The 20557-nt window shown below is 34.7% G+C and overlaps 2 protein-coding genes across 6 annotated transcripts in view; one reads left to right on the plus strand and one right to left on the minus strand.

Moving 5' to 3' along the window:
- LOC139754048 (E3 ubiquitin-protein ligase MARCHF8-like) overlaps positions 1-13093 on the plus strand; it is a 93506-nt gene extending 80413 nt beyond the window's left edge. For 2 of the 3 annotated variants that reach the window (XM_071671046.1, XM_071671047.1), the window contains exon 7: positions 7797-13093. In XM_071671046.1, coding sequence (XP_071527147.1) covers positions 7797-8263 — 467 coding nt within the window. In that variant the 3' untranslated portion in view covers positions 8264-13093. Of the gene's footprint in view, positions 1-5082; positions 5162-7796 lie in introns of all 3 variants that reach the window. The other variant, XM_071671048.1, reaches the window with a different exon arrangement.
- l(2)k10201 (lethal (2) k10201) lies at positions 12932-19820 on the minus strand. 3 transcript variants are annotated; one of them, XM_071671050.1, is made up of 4 exons: positions 19671-19820; positions 16440-16613; positions 15277-15478; positions 12932-14450 (listed from the first exon to the last, which is right to left on the minus strand). In XM_071671050.1, exons 2-4 carry the CDS (start codon positions 16592-16594, stop codon positions 13944-13946), a joined length of 864 nt encoding a protein of 287 aa, XP_071527151.1. In that variant the 5' UTR covers positions 16595-16613; positions 19671-19820; the 3' UTR covers positions 12932-13943. The 3 variants fall into 3 exon arrangements, with proteins under 3 accessions (XP_071527151.1, XP_071527152.1, XP_071527153.1); XM_071671051.1 differs by lacking the exon at positions 19671-19820 and adding an exon at positions 19228-19516; XM_071671052.1 differs by lacking the exon at positions 19671-19820 and adding an exon at positions 18909-19183.
- Positions 19821-20557: the final 737 nt, after the last annotated feature.

Genomic DNA, 20557 nt, shown 5'->3' on the forward strand with positions numbered 1-20557 from the left:
AGAATGAGTGGGGAAAGATTGACCAAGAGGATATATGTGTCAGAGGTGGAGGGAATGAGGAGAAGTGGGAGACCATATTGGAGGTGGAAAGATGGAGTGAAAAAGATTTTGAGTGATCGGGGTCTGAACATGTAGGAGGGTGAAAGGCGTGCAAGGAATAGAGTGAATTGGAACGATGTGGTATACCGGGGTCGACGTGCTGTCAATGGATTGAACCAGGGCATGTGAAGCGTCTGGGGTAAACCATGCAAAGTGTGTGGGGCCTGGATGTGGAAAGGGAGCTGTGGTTTCGGTGCATTATTACATAACAGCTAGAGACTGAGTGTGAACGAATGGGGCCTATGGTGTTTTTCCTAGTGCTACCTCGCACACATGAGGGGGAGGGGGTTGTTGTTCCATGTGTGGCGAGGTGGCGATGGGAACAAATAAAGGCAGACAGTATGAATTATGTACATGTGTATATATGTATATGTCTGTGTGTGTGTATATATGTGTACATTGAGATGTATAGGTATGTATATTGTGCATGGGTGGACATGTATGTATATATATGTGTATGTGGGCGAGTTGGGCCATTCTTTCGTGTGTTTCCTTGCGCTACCTCGCTAACGCGGGAGACAGCGACAAAGCAAAATAAAAATAAAATATATAATATATATATATATATATATATATATATATATATATTATTTTTTTATTTTGCTTTGTCGCTGTCTCCCGCGTTTGCGAGGTATATATATATATATATATAGAGTTGATAGAGATGCTCTGTGGAAGGTATTAAGAATATATGGTGTGGGAGGAAAGTTGTTAGAAGCAGTGAAAAGTTTTTATCGAGGATGTAAGGCATGTGTACGTGTAGGAAGAGAGGAAAGTGATTGGTTCTCAGTGAATGTAGGTTTGCGGCAGGGGTGTGTGATGTCTCCATGGTTGTTTAATTTGTTTATGGATGGGGTTGTTAGGGAGGTAAATGCAAGAGTTTTGGAAAGAGGGGCAAGTATGAAGTCTGTTGGGGATGAGAGAGCTTGGGAAGTGAGTTAGTTGTTGTTCACTGATGATACAGCGCTGGTGGCGGATTCATGTGAGAAACTGCAGAAGCTGGTGACTGAGTTTGGTAAAGTGTGTGGAAGAAGAAAGTTAAGAGTAAATGTGAATAAGAGCAAGGTTATTAGGTACAGTAGGGTTGAGGGTCAAGTCAATTGGGAGGTGAGTTTGAATGGAGAAAAACTGGAGGAAGTGAAGTGTTTTAGATATCTGGGAGTGGATCTGGCAGCGGATGGAACCATGGAAGCGGAAGTGGATCATAGGGTGGGGGAGGGGGCGAAAATTCTGGGGGCCTTGAAGAATGTGTGGAAGTCGAGAACATTATCTCGGAAAGCAAAAATGGGTATGTATGAAGGAATAGTGGTTCCAACAATGTTGTATGGTTGCGAGGCGTGGGCTATGGATAGAGTTGTGCGCAGGAGGATGGATGTGCTGGAAATGAGATGTTTGAGGACAATGTGTGGTGTGAGGTGGTTTGATCATGTGAGTAACGTAAGGGTAAGAGAGATGTGTGGAAATAAAAAGAGCATGGTTGAGAGAGCAGAAGAGGGTGTTTTGAAGTGGTTTGGGCACATGGAGAGGATGAGTGAGGAAAGATTGACCAAGAGGATATATGTGTCGGAGGTGGAGGGAACAAGGAGAAGAGGGAGACCAAATTGGAGGTGGAAAGATGGAGTGAAAAAGATTTTGTGTGATCGGGGCCTGAACATGCAGGAGGGTGAAAGGAGGGCAAGGAATAGAGTGAATTGGAGCGATGTGGTATACCGGGGTTGACGTGCTGTCAGTGGATTGAATCAAGGCATGTGAAGCGTCTGGGGTAAGCCATGGAAAGCTGTGTAGGTATGTATATTTGCGTGTGTGGACGTATGTATATACATGTGTATGGGGGGGGTTGGGCCATTTCTTTCGTCTGTTTCCTTGCGCTACCTCGCAAACGCGGGAGACAGCGACAAAGTATAATAAAAAAATAATATATATATATATATATATATATATATGTATATATACATATACACACATAAATGCCCATATGCATACATATGCACATGTACATATTCATACTTGCTTGCCTTCAATCCATTCCTGGTGCCACCCTGCCCCACAGGAAACGGCACTGATGCCCCCTGCTTCAGCCCATGCCTAGCAACCATATAATATTGTTGGAATTACTATCCCTTCAAACATTCCCATTTTTGTTCTTGGAAATAACGTTCTTTCCACACATTCTTCATCACGTGTGTGTAGGTGTTACAGGACACCACCTACTTGAGGTTACACTGCAAGTGAAGTCACCTTTGGTGAGGTATCATTGGGAGTATAGGTTCATCAAAGAGTTTCACACTCCAAAGAAGACATTATTTCCCTGCTATTCGAGGTAGTGCAGCCTTGAGCTGGAGGAGCCTTTAGAAATGTCTTGGGGTAATTACGCTCACACAAAATATAGTGCATACAAATGTGCACTTTCATAGAACACACAGTGCCCTACAACAGCTGTTAGAGGGCATTGTAGGATATATGTATATGTGTATGCGTATTATGACAAAAAAAAAAGAATTTTTCAATCTTTTATGCATAAGTTGGCATTATGCATATACTTTGAGCATTTAGACAGTTTTAATGTGAAAATGCTAGTTTATAAGAAAAATGCATTTTTATTTATGAAATATTTTAAAGCCATCATTCTTCTTTGATCAAGCTATCAACTTTTATTGAATTTTCACATAAAGTCATGAGATTTTATTATATTTTTTTTTTTTTCATAGATTTATTTTAGAGATCATTTTGGTGCTGTCATATCTTGTTCAGAATAAATTTTGTTTGTTGATTACTTTCGAAATACACAGTGTCGGTTTTCAAAGATTTGACCAATCTCTGCATGGCTATTGGTGTTGCCAAAAGATGGTTTTGGAAATTCTCAGGTTATTTTCTGTTTTGCTCATATTTTCAGTTTTCATCTACACAAGTAATAGAATGTTTCTTGGGAGATTATTATATCCTTAATATACCATTATCATATTCTTCTGTGTGTTTCAGACAACTCTTAATCAGAGTGTGCTGATGTGAATGAAATGGTATCAATAGAAGAAAGTAAATATATTAGTAAATCTGCATTACTGAACATAATTATTACAGTCTAAAAGATGACATTTATGCTCTAATCTGTCTAGAATAAACAGGATCTTTAATGAGCTATCAGTCAGTTTTACTTCTCTTTTATTGGGCCAGATATTTTTATTTTACAAGTTTTCACTTTAATTTTCATGCTTTCTAAAAAATTTACCAAATACTAACCCTTTCTAGAAAACAAAAAAATTATATTTGAAATATGGAGGACTGTATTTGTGAATGCAGCAATATTTCCATACCCAGAAGAGTTATTGTCAGAATTTCCCAAATGCATGTACAAAAGTAACATTATCTTCATCCTTTTAGTTCACTTTTCTAATACCCCTCCCTTTTTTTTCAACAAATCTGTAATTTAAACCATCCTCAAATAAGGTTGACAGTGTGAAAAGACTCCCTATTTTAAAGAGTTTTCCATCAAATAGTGACCGAAAAAAAATTGATAGAAAATTAGATTATGGAAATTGATGGCATTCAGAATTTAGAGAGCTAACAATGTGTACCATTACCTAAATTACAGTAGGTGGACATTTCCAACATGATTCAGGCATCCCAAATGCCAGTTCCTTGTATGTACCTATGGATGATGTTGCAGGTCCTTAGGAGAATCAAAGATGACTGCATAATTGTAGAATCCTTTTGGTTCACATGCTAATGAAAGGAGAGAGACAAACATATTAACTCTTACAAATGCGACTCCTTGGGAGTGCCAGATGGGAGAATATGCCTGCACTTAGTTTTCTTTTGATATTTCACTGGATTTTTTCACCATATTAAAATTTCTAAATTATTGTATTTATGTAACTCTGTAGTAATAAAGAAATTTAGAATAATGGTAAAGATTGAAAAAACAAACTATAAATCAATCTGCATAGGACCTGAAACTGGTGTACCTTCATATTTCTATTTGAATTGTTCATATAGCTTGGTTTCATGGTGTTGTCATTTAGTTTTGGTTAAAGTCTATCAAGAGCAGCAGCAGATTCTGATCCAATAGAAATAAAAGCATTCAGTAGGCATTAAGAACAGGATGGAATGATATGGATAACAATTACTACATTATGTATTTGTACTGAGAGATATGGTAAATTTTGAGTACGAGGTTTGTGGTAAGTTAAATACTGGAATACAAAGATTTTCTTGTTCTAGAAATAAAATAAAGGCATTAGTGGACATTTCGCTGAGAGGCCTTGAATAGTTGCTTACCCATTTCACCAATAAGTCTTGTGGACCTAGTGTCAACTGTATTGTTTTCATTGTAAAGGCCATTATCCTTCAGAAATTAATTATGGAGATCATGGAGTGAACCTCCAGGCACAGGGAGTTAGAGGGATGACCACATTCTCGGGTTGCTGGGTACACACTCTGATTGTGTGGCAGATGAAATGGAATAATTAAAGGCCTTAGGATTGTTTCAAAATGTAAATGTGCATATGGCACCATGTTTTACTTGCTAGAGCTTGCCATACTCGTATTTTAGTATTTTACATGTTCTTAGGGACCCCCTGATGTATGATGGGCAGATTGCTACACTTTAAAATGTAACCCGTTTAGCAGAAGAAGAAAGACACTAGAATTTGTAGCATCATTGATATATATAATTCTTGATATTTTAACTTATTTGGACAGTTGAGAGGGGAGTTAGGTTTCTTAGTAAAGTGTAAAGCTATTGATAATTTATCTCTGTACATTAGAATCTTAATACTTATGATTTATATGAAGCAGAAAAGTTTCAGATCCATCTACAAATATATTTGATTTTAAAAGGGTCCTTACTCTATTTTTTCCATTGTTGTTTTACCTTTCATTGTTATTCATGTGTTTTTATTAAACTTTCTATTATTTGCAACATTACATTTTACTGTTTTATGATTTTGCATGATCTGATTGCTAATATTTGCATACTGACTGCAGTGAAAGCTAGATATGATCTCCCTGGTACTCCCTAATGCCAATGCATTGTATCTGAAGCCTAAGTCTGGATTGTGATCAGGTGTGTGGCTTGAGTTTTTGTTCTTGTTATCCATGTTTGTCTGTTCACAAAATATCCTTTCCACAATATGCACCCACTTTGATCATGCATGCCTGTTTGTTCAAGCCACCATATAAACCCCAGCATGTTCCAGAAACATGATGATATTAAAGTTTAGCATAATTCATAGTCACATGTTTGGTCAGCAGAATTTTGGATAAGTGATGTAGTGACATGAATTTGGATGGTGTTGCAGAAAATCTTTTTAAAAGTTTATCTATTGTTGTAATCTTTGTTATTTATATTATAAATACTTAGACTAAGCACAATTATTATGAAGAACATGAAGTAGAATTTATCTTTGATATGACAGATTTTGCATGATTGTTATTGCTGTGTTTTTTGCATCACTTGCCAGTTCCTGTAATGAAGTATTATTGAAAAAAGATTTGTCACCATAATGAATAGCTGTTGACATGTCAGATAATCTTAAACTGTCAGTCAGTGACTTCAAATGAAATTTCAGGTTTTAGATGTGTGCGTGGAATAGTGATGCACTACACTTAGGACAGTTGTTTATTTCTCTTACTAACTGATTTGTAAAACCATATCAGTAGAAGCTGGTCTCACAGAATACTTTTTGTTGAAAAGTATCCTGATGAACTACATCTTTAGAGAAGATTTTACATATTTTCTCTTAAAAAATAGACATCTCTCTCATGCCAGAAGGATCAAAGTGCATACTGCCTTGCAGCTTTTACACTTTTTTTTTTGTGCCATCTGGCTGGCTGGTGACCCAAATACTATGAGATTCATCACTTGTATGATAATAACAGTTAATATGAATGATTTATTGCCTTTCACACAGTAGTAGTAGTAGAAATATTTTTTTATTTCCTTGACATTTCCTGCTTGGCAAGGTAGCACTAGGAATGGACAAAGAATGGTCTCATTTGGTCACATCTACTCTCTAGCTGTCATACATTATTTGCTGAAACCAGAGCCTCCCAATCCAAACATGATAATGATAGTAATAGCAATAATTATGATGATAATAATAATAATAATAATAATTATTATTTTATTTTATTTTGCTTTGTCGCTGTCTCCCGCATTTGTGAGGTAGCACAAGGAGACAGACGAAAGAAATGGCCCAACCCACCCCCATACACATGTATATACATACACGTCCACACACTCAAAAATACATACCTATACATCTCAATGTACACATATATATACACACACAGACATATACATATATACACATGTACATAATTCATACTGTCTGCTTTTATTTATTCCCATAATAATAATGTCTAATGATGATAATACTGTAATGCCATAATAATACTGTGATTAACTCAACAGTATGTTTTAGTGGCATGGCATTACAAATATACATTGTCAGAAGCTAAATCGAACTGTTTCACTTTGTAGAACACTTAAAACCAACTGAAGTTCAGTTTATATCCAAATTAAGCTTCTTAAAAGTGGGAAGGGATTTGGATAAGATATTAATAAAACAGAAAATCATTATGAAAATGAGAACATATGAAAACCTAATGAGATTCTCTTAACAGCTCAGATTTACTGTATTTTCAGTGTTATAGTTCAAGAAGCAAGGGAAACCCTTAATACTACTACTATTAATGATGATAACATAAGTAATTTTAATTAGAGATGCAGCTTTGAAATTAGATGTATATCATGTTTTGAATTTCAAATTATCTGCCGTGTCAACAGCTGTGGTCATCTGTCGCCTTGCAGTATACATCAGATTAAAGTCAATAACAGCAAAAATAGTATTGTATGTGGGTAGGAGTATGATGAGGAGTGACTCATAAATGCGACATGCAAATTACATGTTCTTGGTTGTAGAAATCCCATTTATGTACCATTTTAGTTTTGTATCCTAATATCTGTATCGTAAATATTTGATTTTTGTATTCTGATATCTATAAGTGTTGGTTGACATTTCATTTTTAATTAACATTATTGTGTTTATTTTGTGTGATTTGCACCTGAAGACAAAGATACCACTGTGTGGCATTTACCTCACTCAAGAGGTATTGAATTGCTGCGAGTTATCAAAATAGCTTGTTTGTTATGTTTACAGTTGTAGGAATTATTGGCCATTTCTGTTTTTTCATATCTGTTAATGACAATGAAAACACTACAAAACAGTTAAAAATATATTGGCTTCAGGAGAAACAAAAAATAATGTACAATAAAAAACAACAGCATAAGAACAAGTATAGAAAGAAAAATATACAGGTAAAAGTAAAACAATGAATAAATAAATGAATAATAAAAAACAGGACAACAGAACTCTGCCATACCAGGGCTTGACTGACCTTCTGTTTTGTATTTGGGGTGGGCGAAAGCAGGGACCTGGAATGCTAAAGCCATGTATGTGCAAACTACCCCTGTGCAGAGTGAATTGTGTGTGAAAAAATAAACCAATGAAGATCGAATCCATGCATGGAAATGGCATGTTAGTAATAAGCTATATATGCAGCTTTTAATTTTGTGTGGCTTTCATGAAAAAAAATATTGATTTTGAAAATGAAGCATGTTATAAAGTGTTAAGTAATCAGTTTCAGTACTATAACAGCAATTTTACAGTTTGACATGAAGTATTATTTCTTTGCAGGTGTTCTGTCTGGGATGCGACGCTCAAGAACTACACCCCATCAGGCTACTGCATTTATTTCCAAAGGACCTCATGATTCTAGGCCTGCAACTAGAGATGCACGTCCAGCATTTGAGACTGCATTTGTCTATGAAGCAAGGTGTAACCATGGAAGTATGGAGGAACTTTCCAGTCAAGCACTGGCCCAAAATGAAATGCAGCCATTCAGAAAATCTAGTTCTCATAGTGTGTGCTTAGAGAAAGGTGTTGACCGTAATTTGGTAGGAGGTGGAATAACTCATCAGGAACTCCTTTCTGACAACAATGGACACATTCGTGATACTCATTCTACTGTGAACAATCGGAGAGGGGACATCCCAAGAGTGGAGCCTCGAATGATCCACACACCAAGTCTTAGCCAGCAGTGCAGGACTGAGAGTGGTGTAGATGCCCATGAAGTGGAGACACTTCATCTTGATAACATGTGATACTCAACACTTACCGTTGAACTTCTTTGATAAATGGCTTCTGTTAGTATTGAGCATCCATGGTATTAGATACTGTACATGGTGTTTTCATATTCAGACCAAATTGTGGTCAACAGTATCCTGCATCAGAAAACACAGCAAATTATGTGAAATTTTGACTACTATCTTTGGGGCTTCACCATTTCAAACATTGTAGCATGTCATGGCTGGTACCATATGAAAGTCAAACATCTCAGAACTTCATCATTTTGTAATCAACTTATCATTTGAAATCATTTAACAGTCATCAAAACTTTCAGGGTATTAATTATTTAATGTAGCAAAATTATGAAATTATTTAGGGATGTATTCTCAATAATTTTATTGATATGTATATTTTCTTTGAGCATGTGTCTTTAGTCTGAAAAATGTTAAGTAGTGACTGTATTTGGAATGTTATTGAGGGTTGTCAGTACAATTACATGAAGTATGAATTAAAAATCCATTAAAGGTAAACAGTGCAGAGTGCACAAAAGATTACATGGCTCATGTATACCATAATCCATTTACAGAATACGACAGGAACTGATCAAATTTGTGATGTTGATTCCTTAAAGTGATGAATCTATTTGTCATCTTTTCTAATATCATCTGCTCTCCACATCATCAATTTTTGTATATTTTTTTTTAATGTATATGTTCTTGCAGCTCTTATAATTACAAGGAGCCAAGATCAAGACTGAGTGTTCAAGTAACAGGGCTTAGTCATCTTAACATACAGCTTACAAAAAATGGAAATCTTAAAAACTTGACAGGTACCTACATTAGCTGAGTTGCTGAACCTAAATGGTATTATAAATTTTGTGTATGTAAATAACAAATGTGGCTGGCCTCTGCTGTTTTGATTTTTACAGTATTACAGTTTATACTTAGCATGGTATTATCTGTGGGTGGATTTCATTAATTCAAACATATTGTTATTACAAGCAGATTATGTTGCAAAGATACTAAACCCTGTTTTTAGACATTCTTGACAAAGACAATTCCTAAACATGGTGGATTATCTAAGAAGGTCTGTACTTACATGCTGCCATTGAATACCAAACCGATTGAACTGTAGATATGTGTTTAGTTATAATTATTCAACATTATATTTAGCTTGAAAGCCTGATTAACTGTAGGAAACTATGAATGAAATCATGGCCCCAAATAGGTAATTTACTCATGTGACAACAAATAAGTGCAGCTCTAATTTGACCTTCCGAAGTCTTCATTAGACTTGCCTACCATGTGCTTGACTAGTTGTGATATTCCCATTATGATGTGTACTGTATATAGTTTGACACAAGGGAAGTGAAATTTTATACTTGAGAAGTAGAGAGATGTATTTATTATTATTTCTACAAATGATGTATCCGCCCAAGCAGTGATCTTGTTCTGTATATTCACTGTTGTCACTGTGTTTGGGAAACCTGGGGGCTTGTGTTTCTATAGGAAAATGAAAGATTTCATAGGACCCAAATCCCATTTCATAAGACTTGTGGCACCAAAACAATGAAAATTTATGAAATCATTCTGGTAACTTCACACACACTTAAGGGTAGCAATAATAACTGTTTTGCGTGAATGGGAAATTAACAATGCTTTTTCCATGCAGTACTGAATCAACTTTTCATGATTTTAATATCATAAAATAACTTAAGTACCATAAAGTACCTTGCATCTGTTATTTGCAAAAGAAGAAACTGGTTGGACAGTGTTATGATTTTCTTGGGTTTAATAAGAGACTGATTGATTTTGTTAAATATATATGGTCAGTTGACAAAATGGGCAACCTTTCAACTAGCATTGAAATATCTGGCTTTGCAACACTTTCCAAATGTACGAACAAAGACAGTAAACAGAAAAGCTTTATCAGTATTAATAACTGTAACTTGTGATAGATAGAACTTTTATATAAGCAATATTATGAAAAGAGCAACATCTATATTTACATCCTTGAACCCCATTATAAAAACTTTTACCTTTTTACAACCAGGAGACATGGACAGTAGATATCAACTTGTCACAAACTTAATCTAATGATATATCAGGAAATAATGAAAATCAAAAGTCCAATTACAGTATGTTCAGGTACAGTACTGAAAGCTAATTGTTCTGGTGTAATGGTAATGACATCTTATGGGTAAACAGGAGCCATTTTCTAATGACTGTGAGCTCTAACTTGGTGAGTTGCTTTTCTTAAACATTGGGCATAAGAATTTCATGCTATTAATTTCAATCAGTTTTACATTGTGGTTATATGTAGGCAGCATGTGGAACTACACACACTGGTGCTGAGCACAAATGTTAAACACAAAAACAACTAAGTTATTGTGAAATCTGATAGAAAAGTATTTGTAATGAAACATGTTTAATAATGACTAGTGTAATACATTCAATAAATATTTTTATGAAAAATTTTACTCCAGGAAAACAAGAGGTACATTATGCTTGATATTACTGGTAGACTCAAAGGGAAAACATTTGATAGATATTAAAGTGAAGATATTGATGTCAATCTCCAGGGTTACATCTTGGATGCAAAAAACTGAGCAACAAAATATTGGAGTTAAATCATAAGTGTTAAATTGGTCTGCAGTGTTATGTAATCTGATACAATACCTAAACTGTTGTAATGGATGAGTGTGTGCTAACATAACTGTGTCTTTTATGCATGTTATTGTATTAACCGCACAAACAAGTATAAAATGAATGGAATTGTACACCTTGTCAAAATTATGTGAATGGAAAAGTTGTCAGACTTCAAGTTGTAGCTGGTGATTTCAACAAATAACTAAGTTCAGTAGGCTGGTTTAAAAACTAAGCACTAAGAGCATCAAGAGGTGCAGTGTCCACAAAAATCCTTGGTATACCTTCCCATACATTTTCAAATGTATTGTCGCTCTTAAATTTTGTTACTTTGTTATTTCCTTTGGCCTTGATTACCATCTGCAGAAGTCTAGGCATGAAATTGGCAAGATCCATGTTTTGGGTTCATAGAGTCTTGATCTGAATGAGGAGAGGCACTGATGAGGTGTTGCAGGAAGCAGCTCCCTGATTGTGCATTCAAAGTGTCCAGTGCCCCTAGAAATTTTAAGTGTATCCACATTTTCTTGTCCCAGGTGAGAATTTGGGCTTTCTCCTCCTTATAAAAGGTAAGAGCTAACCATCTTGAAGCAAAGGTAGAAGAAATAAGTGCCCAGAAGCAAAATTTCTGTAATGAAGTGGCAGCCTGGAAGAGTAAACGTTATTCCTTCAAAATAATCTGAGGCAAGTTGCCGTTGCTCACACCATTAAAAACACTAGTCTTAGCAACCATATGTTGATTATTTCACCCTGAGAGCATCATATGCTTGTATCGCAATAAACCTTAGCCATGTATTGCCTTTGAAAATATACGGGGAACGGACAAGGCTTTTTGTGGACACTGTACTGATGAGAGTATTCACACCTGATATCTTTCAGTTTTAATCACTGGTTACATAAAACTGTGATAATATCATTTATACATAACATATACTGTCATATCTAGAGCTTTTGAACATTCGGTTATTACAGTCTTTCTTGTGTAAAGTTAAATATCTAGTACAGTAGAAATGAAAAATCTACATTCTCTTGCCCATCACATTGCTAGAGAAAATTTCTCATGATGCATTTGTTAGTACCTTTTTAAGAGCAATAATGAAATATGAAAATAACAAGATGAAGAAAATATGGAGTGTCAAAAACACTGAGCAAAGAAAATTGGAGCCAAAAAACAAAGAAATTTTTACGTTTATACTGAAAAACAATTCATACTGAAATGGGAAAAATTCAGATTTAGTATGAAATATGAAAGGAATTTATTAATTGATAAGTACTTCAGTAATAAAAACGATGAAATGACTAACCCCTTGGTACATAAGGTTTGATGGGTTCCAAAGCCAAGAAACCATGGTAGAAAAATGAATGGCAAGATACTAGAAATGGCAAAGAGATCCAGAAATATTGCTGCTGTTACATTTAAAAGCTGGACAATAATTGCTGGCCTGAGGAGCAAGTGAACAACTTATCACCAAGAGTCAATGCAGGGTATATGTATATGTGTAAAATACTAGTCATTGCTAACTGGATCTAATGTCATGGTTAATATTGCTGAAAGGTCTCTCTACTCTATATAGTGAGACACTGAATTAAAAAGTATAAATTTCTGTTATTATGTTGTAATATCTTCAGTTTTCACAGGCAAAAATTTAAAACATGCTAAAAATCGTAAAATTATTTATGAATTAAAATGTAGAAAAGTAATTTTATCACTGAAAGCTTTAAGAACTACCCTAGATCTGACAGTAAACAGAGCTTGAAAATCTCTAAATTTCATTTAGTAGAAATACAAAAATTGAGACAAGTACTTGCTTTGGCTGCTATGCTTAAGACGTGGCAATGTAGAATCACAGATTGCTATGTCCAAGAATTTGTTACCCATTTTTATAACGTCATAAATAAACAATTATACAAATTCACTGGTGTCCTAACATTTTTCATTTATATTGTTTTTATGAAATGTAGTTGAAGTCGGCCATCCTTGCTAAGACACCATTAAGGCTTAACCTTGATAATCAAATTCTATAGTCCCAAGCTGTGTTCTTGAATGTCTTCTTAGTCTTACTCCTCACAAAAACTCCTACACTATTCTTGTATCAAGTTTGAGATCAATTTGTATATATTTTCATTTCATAACATGTATCATACCTGTTGTTAGCTATTCTGTGCATCCTATACATATAGATACCTCTTTGAATACATGTTAAAATAAAGGCCATTTGTAAATTTGAATTTTTTCACATTACCCTTCAAGACAGTAAAAAATTAACTACTGCTCTTCAAATTATACACACACACAGGAAAAAGTAGCATATGTTTTTCAAATGAGTTGGAAGTTTTAAGACAAAAGTCCTGTGGAAAACAGTAAAATGACAATACAAACTAAAAACTTGTGTCTTACTTATAGATTATCTGGAGGTTCTTTTGATGAAAATACAAGATACCATACTCAAGCATTTACAGTAACACAAAATACAACCAAAAATGAAAATGATCAACAAATGTAATTCCGAGTCGAAAAACCCATACACTATCACCATCTTATCATGAATCTGGGATACACAGGTACAAGTAATAATGTAGCAGCCATTTTCTTTAGTACTGAAATTCTGAACATTTAACTATTATGTTTAGCAAGAAACCTTAAGGGTCTCTGTATATTTCAAAGCTGGGTTGCTAAACATCACCTTGCATAGGTTGTAGAATTTTGTTCAATCTCTGAATGTTAATATGTTATTGAGTCTCCTCATTCAGGGCCTGTACTGTTATGACTAGCAAAGTATATTGATTCTTTGAAAAATAACAATCAGCTTCAAAGCTATGATGAGCATCTAAACAGGCAATGCAGAAAAAGATGTTTACTATTCTCTTTTAGGATGGACAAAACAATCATCAGGTCAAGCCAAAGAACCCATCTAATTGTAAAGTCTGTTGTAAACTTCTTTCACAAGTACTACAACAGCAATCACAAGACCTATAACCTCTGCAACTAATACTTATCCTATGACTCTCAGTCTAATTTCTTCCACCTTAGTTTTGATACTATAATTATATATAACTAAAAGAAAAACAACTGTCATAGAACTGTTGATTCTTTAACAAGTGCCTCTTCTAAGTCTTTCATACTAACTTCTTCAATACTAGTTCTGGCACTATTGGATGGGCGCATCCTCTGGTGCCAGTGAATAGTATCCCCTCTATTACAACCTCTTCTGCCCCTAATCCTTCTATTAAAGCCACGGGGTACTCCGGCACCAAATGATACAGAATTTGGAATTTTGTGAGTGATTCTTTTCCTTGAACTAGTATCAGTATTAGCATAATCTTTATCATCAGCTGGAACACAGTCAGGTAATACCATGCTTGTAGGATTCACATCTACAGGAACCATGACTTCACATTCCATAGCAGATAACTCCTCTTCCTTCTGGCCTTTTCCACGTCCTTTTCTGCTCTTCCCTAATTTCCTCCATGCCAAGTTGAATCGATAGTCTGCTGGGAAACTATGTTTTTCAATACAGTGAGTTTTCCTCTCAGCTGGATAACTGAACTTCTCAGGGCAAGTTTCCAATAGGCACTGATACTGTGTGGGAGTGAAATCAAATAACAAATCAGTTAAGATTTACAATTCTATTCTGCTCCCTCTAATGTATTATCCTAAAACTATCATCCACACTTCACCAACCTCACCTACATTAATCATTACATTCTTTATAATATGAATCATCAGAGTCTGATACTGTAACCTAGAATAATTTCTTAATATCTACGTACAACTCAACACAATGAGAGATTTTCATCACAGCATGAAAATCGAAAGGAAAAATAAATTGCCTCATATATCCTGTTCATCCATCATCACTCCACAACAAATAACTTAAAAATCAGTCTGTCTTCACTTTGCATGGTTCATTTTTAACACAGAATTCACTTTGAATGAATAAATGCATGGCTACTCTGATATGAAATTTCTTCCTTCAGTGACCTTTCTTTAAATTAAATACACCTATCCCCAAAATAATGGAATGATTACTTTCCTGGAAAGTTGGCTATTAGCAAATTCCAGAGAGAAACTCATTCTCTCAGACTTACATCATAACTGGAGATGCTATCCTATAAAAAATCTAGTCCCCAATACATAAAAACAAACTGAAGAATGCTGAAATCCCTTTTTAAACCCATTTATAACTTTGGATTTATAATGTCAAAGAATATGATTCTCTTTGCCCAATATATAAACAAATACTAAAACTAAGGCACAAAAATCACACCAGACACTCAATGGGAAATATTAAGATCATTATCCATACATAATTGATACACTGGGCAAGGGACAATAAAGTGTGTGATGACCCCCCTGACCATACCTATGGTTAGACAAAACAAAGATCTCTGCACTTAAAACTCACCATGGGCTTTCTCTCTGCCATAAGTTGAAATAAAGTGTCATGAACTTCTAAAAGGTGGAGGTCCAGCAGGTGGTTAGAGGCAAAAGTATGCTTGCAAGTACCACATATGTGGCTGTGACAAGTACGCTGGTGCCCTGCATGCTCTGCTACTGTTGTGAAAGATTTGTTACACCCAACCACATTGCAAGTTATTGCCTCAATCCTGTAGGAAATGTGCACTTTTTGAGTATTAGTAAATCAGTCTGTAACTAATGTCTATAAAAGCATTCAAGTATTCTAATTTCAAGGATCTATTATAACAATACAAGAAAATATTTACTGACATACTTGGATCAAAGTATCATTCCCTAAAACATTACTTACAATGCCCTCACCAATTACTTGTCACTGTGCAACTTCGAGTGTTAAATGTTAGCTATCAAAAGGTGATGATAAGGGTACTTACTAAGAATTCTAGCAGCTACTTTCACTGATAAACAAGTGAAACAGTTCCCTTCTGTAAATCTATCTATTCATTAGAAGCAGTTGTCTTTGTCAAACTCATCAATTTATCTATGCAGCAACTTTAATGTACCACTATCCTGTTATATTCTTTTTTTATACACCTGTGTTTCCATGCACCCTTAACAATTCTTTTGAATAATTTTGAATATACTGGACCCCAAATTTTGGAACTTTACAGATTTTAGAAAGATTAATCTTTGATATTCTACATAGCTGTATGTACTACAGTATCTGTTACTCTAACATCTATATCATTTTCCATTCACAGTTTTATTCTCATGCCTACCCTTGTAACACATCATAAGCATTCAAACCTCTTAGAGCATATAGTAAATTACAAACAAATGTGAAGCACTGTTATGAGTAAACTTGCTGGAAAAATACTTACAGAAGCTCCAAGCTTTCAACTGCATTTCAAGCAATTTTCTAGGATACAGAGTCAATATCAATACTGACTTTGTATCCCTGAAATATGGTCGAAAGCTTAGAGCTTCTGTGACTTTTCCAGCATGTTTACTCAAACCTATTAGAGCAACATGATACTCAGAATTTATCTAATATTATTCAATACTTTTGGTTCTACTAAATGTTTTCCCCTGACAGCTCTCCAAATATCTTCATATTCAGTAAATTTAAAATGCACTTCCATTAAATAGTACCTGTCATGTAAGAAGTCCTCTTCATCAATGTCAACACAAGGAACCTTTCTCAAAGGATGGCAGACATTGAGTCCTTCTACAAATAGTGGATCATCCCATGAGCGATGCTGCACTCCAAGTGAAACCAGATAGCTCCATGAATCACTTGTCCACATACTGAATTTACTGGTTTCACTATGAAAAATAAACAGGAGTACAGTTTTATAAATCACCAACCAATAAGCACTAATAAGTAAATATTAGTAGAACAATCAATAACATTATTCATAACATGTATTTACTGTTAAAGAATGAGCTGAATGAGATCTGCTTGATTTAATATACTTTATATGAATACTATAACGCAACTATAATGTTAACTTACAATACATAAAGCAAAGTAAGACTTCGTTCTCATCAGCTAATACCACACACACCAGATGTTAATTACAAAGAGATTACAAAAAGATTTCTGCAAATCTTCAATAAATACTTTAAATTACTTTGCATCCAGAATTAAAAAGGTGATAAAGGAAAACTCTTAAGTCTTGTCTTTGAGGGTATTACACGAGGGGACTCAAAATGCATTATGAAACTAAGTCCCATCTTTGAGGATATTAGAATGGGGGACTCAAAATCCATTATAAAATGTGACAGTGAATGCAATATCAGCATAAAAGATCAGCAGTACTTAATCGTTCTCAGTTTAACAACAAATAAATAATAACTCGATATCCAAATGAAAAATATGAAGTCATACATAATCATTTATTTTGGTCCAGTTGAAGCACACTAGCATACATTAAACATCGTTTCATAAATACTTTAGCACTGTATAAATCCTTACTCTTATCATGAATATCAAATAAAGAGCTATGGAAAATTTATTGAATACAGTGTGGCAATTCCTTCAAATCTTCCTACATATAATATTCATATTTTGTATCCAGAAAAAATACATTAACTCTGATAATCTATATCATTATATACATCAGACAAAAAGGACTCACTTTACAATCTCCTTAAGGTTATCAAAGTATCTGTGAACCATTTCAATATTTTCTCCATCAATTGTGTGTCATCATTATATACACCTAAAATTCCTTTTCAAGCATAAGCCATTTGTACACAAGCTTTAGTTTAATGTGCCTCTCTTGCAAAATCTATGACAATATTGCTTAAAGCAAACTGGATATCTATTCCTTGGGGAGGGTATATCACCAAATGCAGCCACTTTGATATCTAACACTATAAGTTCCAAATACTTGTAAAATCTGTTACAGGATAACAACAGCTCTATAACTACTATACATGTGTCTTCCAAATAAGATGTGTGGGTTCAGATATGTTCAGGTATTCAATTAAGAAAGATACCAAAAACATAACTGTGAAATACAACTGTGTTCTGCACTGGCATCGTTTTATATGAAGAACACGATAAAAATGACCTTCAAAGTGTGACTGTTATCATTTTCTCTTTCTTCTTCAGCACTATATAACTTGATAACAGGAAGAGCTTTGAAGATCAGGGAAAATGTGGAGGTCATTTAAAGTCAATAAAGCCCTTCTACTATCAACAGAATCTATGAAAACCTTCCCCTAGGGGGCAGAGACTTACTGTCATTTTCATTGTCATAAGTGAAACATATCAATATTATCATTGCCTGCCTTCCCCACATGATGAGCTGTATGCATTCAAAAAGATTTTTTTCTTCTGCATTCTCATCAGAAAGCTTGTGATAAAAGCTTCTCTCTTTGTATGCTATTTTCTGTATGATGAAATATTTCAGTAGAAGCTATTCATGAACTTTCAGATGGAAACATTAAAAAACTTCTTACTTTTAATGCACTTAGCTGTGTGTACATGGATGAAAACAGATCTTAAATGTTTTTTTAAATAAGACAGAAAATATCTAATTGTCACCTGAGTAGAAAACTCCCAAAAAGAATAATAATAAAAAACTATGAACACATCATCTATCTTTTCTTACAGGTCGAAATTTACCTGTATGTTTAATATATTGTTTTTAAAATATGCATTCATTACTACTTTTACATTATCCCCACATTTTGCCAAATCTTCATAGCCCTTCCCAATACTGAGTTACATTAAGTCATACAACGACAACAACAACAACAACAAAAATGATCCTAATCATCACACACTTATGGTGTTATTATATATTCTCCATAAAGCACACCACCAAAACAAAGCAAAGTTACTGATATTCCTATGTTTGATGTAAAATTCCAATTTTGGGGATACATCAAAACTAACCGGAATATAATTGAATCTATTTTGTATTTAGAGTGTTCTCTGTAAAGAATATACTAAAACTGGCAGATCATGATATGGATCATTAACCCATACCTGATGAAAGTATTAGTCAACAGTGGGGAGGGCTATGAAGATAAAGGAATAAATGATGCTAATAAATGTAAAGGTATGGGAAATACCTTTATAATTTAGTGGAAATATGAAAACCTCACCTGACACACCCTCTGCTGCTAAGAAGTTAGACTGATTTCTGGCAATGTACCACACAGCACATTTGGGTCCCATTGGCGTCCTCAGGCCTTAGGTTTCAGCCTATGAAACCTATTATGTAATCTTCCTCAAAGTGAATCAAACTCGAGTCTCTGAGCATTATATCACCTTCCAGAACTTAGTGGCATGTCCGTGCCTGGTTCGGCCATTAAATATATAGTTCTGAGTAGGATATGACATCTAAGGGTAACTATGTGCAAATGCTAAAACTGTGGTCAACTACTGTCAAATTCTCTGAAAATGACATTGTATTCAGCTCACCTTGAGTAAGACTGACGTCAGAAAGCATCAGAACATTTATTGGTCAACAAAATGAACTTTGAACCACCGGTACCAACTATCTCGCAAACAAGCGCCTGACTAACTGATATAGAAACAGCCGGAACAAGTGGGTATATGATATTATATCTACTGGTCGGCAAATTAATGTCTAAACCAACGATAACGCTAAGGTACTGACTCCTTGGCACCAGTATTAAGTTATTATGCAGACTGGTAGGCAAAATGGTGTTTGAACTAGTCAAAGTTTATTTTGCTGACTAGTCAACATAACTAAAATTGGATAAATATGCAGTTTAGGGACAGAAGGGAACCAGTGTTTACTAACTTCAAAAATCGTTTGAAATAAAGGAGATAACATTCCAAGTTTTCACTTCAGAACAGCTCATATATGCCATAACATAAAAACTAACTGGAATACTTACGCTAATAAGACAGGCACGTAAGATCTTTCTGTAACTGTTTTCTTTTTATATTATGTGCAGGTTCTACCCTTTTTGATGTTTGTTTACAGAGGACCAACTCAACACTCACCCTGGCCAGCAAACCAACCGATAGACTCACAAACATCAGCAGCGTATTTGATTATCAGCGAATACACATAATAAAACCATCTACAATCAGACTTAGACTATATATATACATATATATAGTGGGCCTTTCATTCATTGAGGGAGATTGTGGCTTTACAATGATCTTAAACACAAGGAAAATGAGTCTAATAATTTTTGGTTGATGGTTATTACCTGACAATGTCGGGTGACTAAAGCCAAAATAACCAACCAGCTATTGACTGAACTATTAACAATTACCATTTACAGCAGCTGTACAAACGTTTAAACATCCCTGATTAATACTAAAACCATCTGTTGAGACATTGAAAAATACATAACTACTACTAAAAGCAGCTATTCAAACGAACATAGAACATCTGTGGAAACTACGAACCATCCATATCTACTACTAAAATAGCCTTAGAAACTTTGAACCATCAATATTTACAACTTAAAGCTGGTTTTAAAATGTCGAACCATCTATAATTACGACTTGAGCTACAATGAAACTACACTAAATAGTTGAACCATCTATATCTACTACTAACGCCAGCTGTACAAACGTTCAACTCTTCATAACTTCTACTATAACCATCTTTGCAGATGTTTAATCGTCATTACTTACTACTAAAAGGAGCTATGCAAACGAACCATCCATATCTATTTCTAAAAGCAGCATTACAGATGCTGAACCATCCATAATTGCTACAAGCAGCAGCTGTATATGTCTGTGTATGTATATGTATGTATACATTGAA

Source organism: Panulirus ornatus, chromosome 16, assembly GCF_036320965.1.
Source record: "Panulirus ornatus isolate Po-2019 chromosome 16, ASM3632096v1, whole genome shotgun sequence".
Lineage (NCBI taxonomy): Eukaryota > Metazoa > Arthropoda > Malacostraca > Decapoda > Palinuridae > Panulirus > Panulirus ornatus.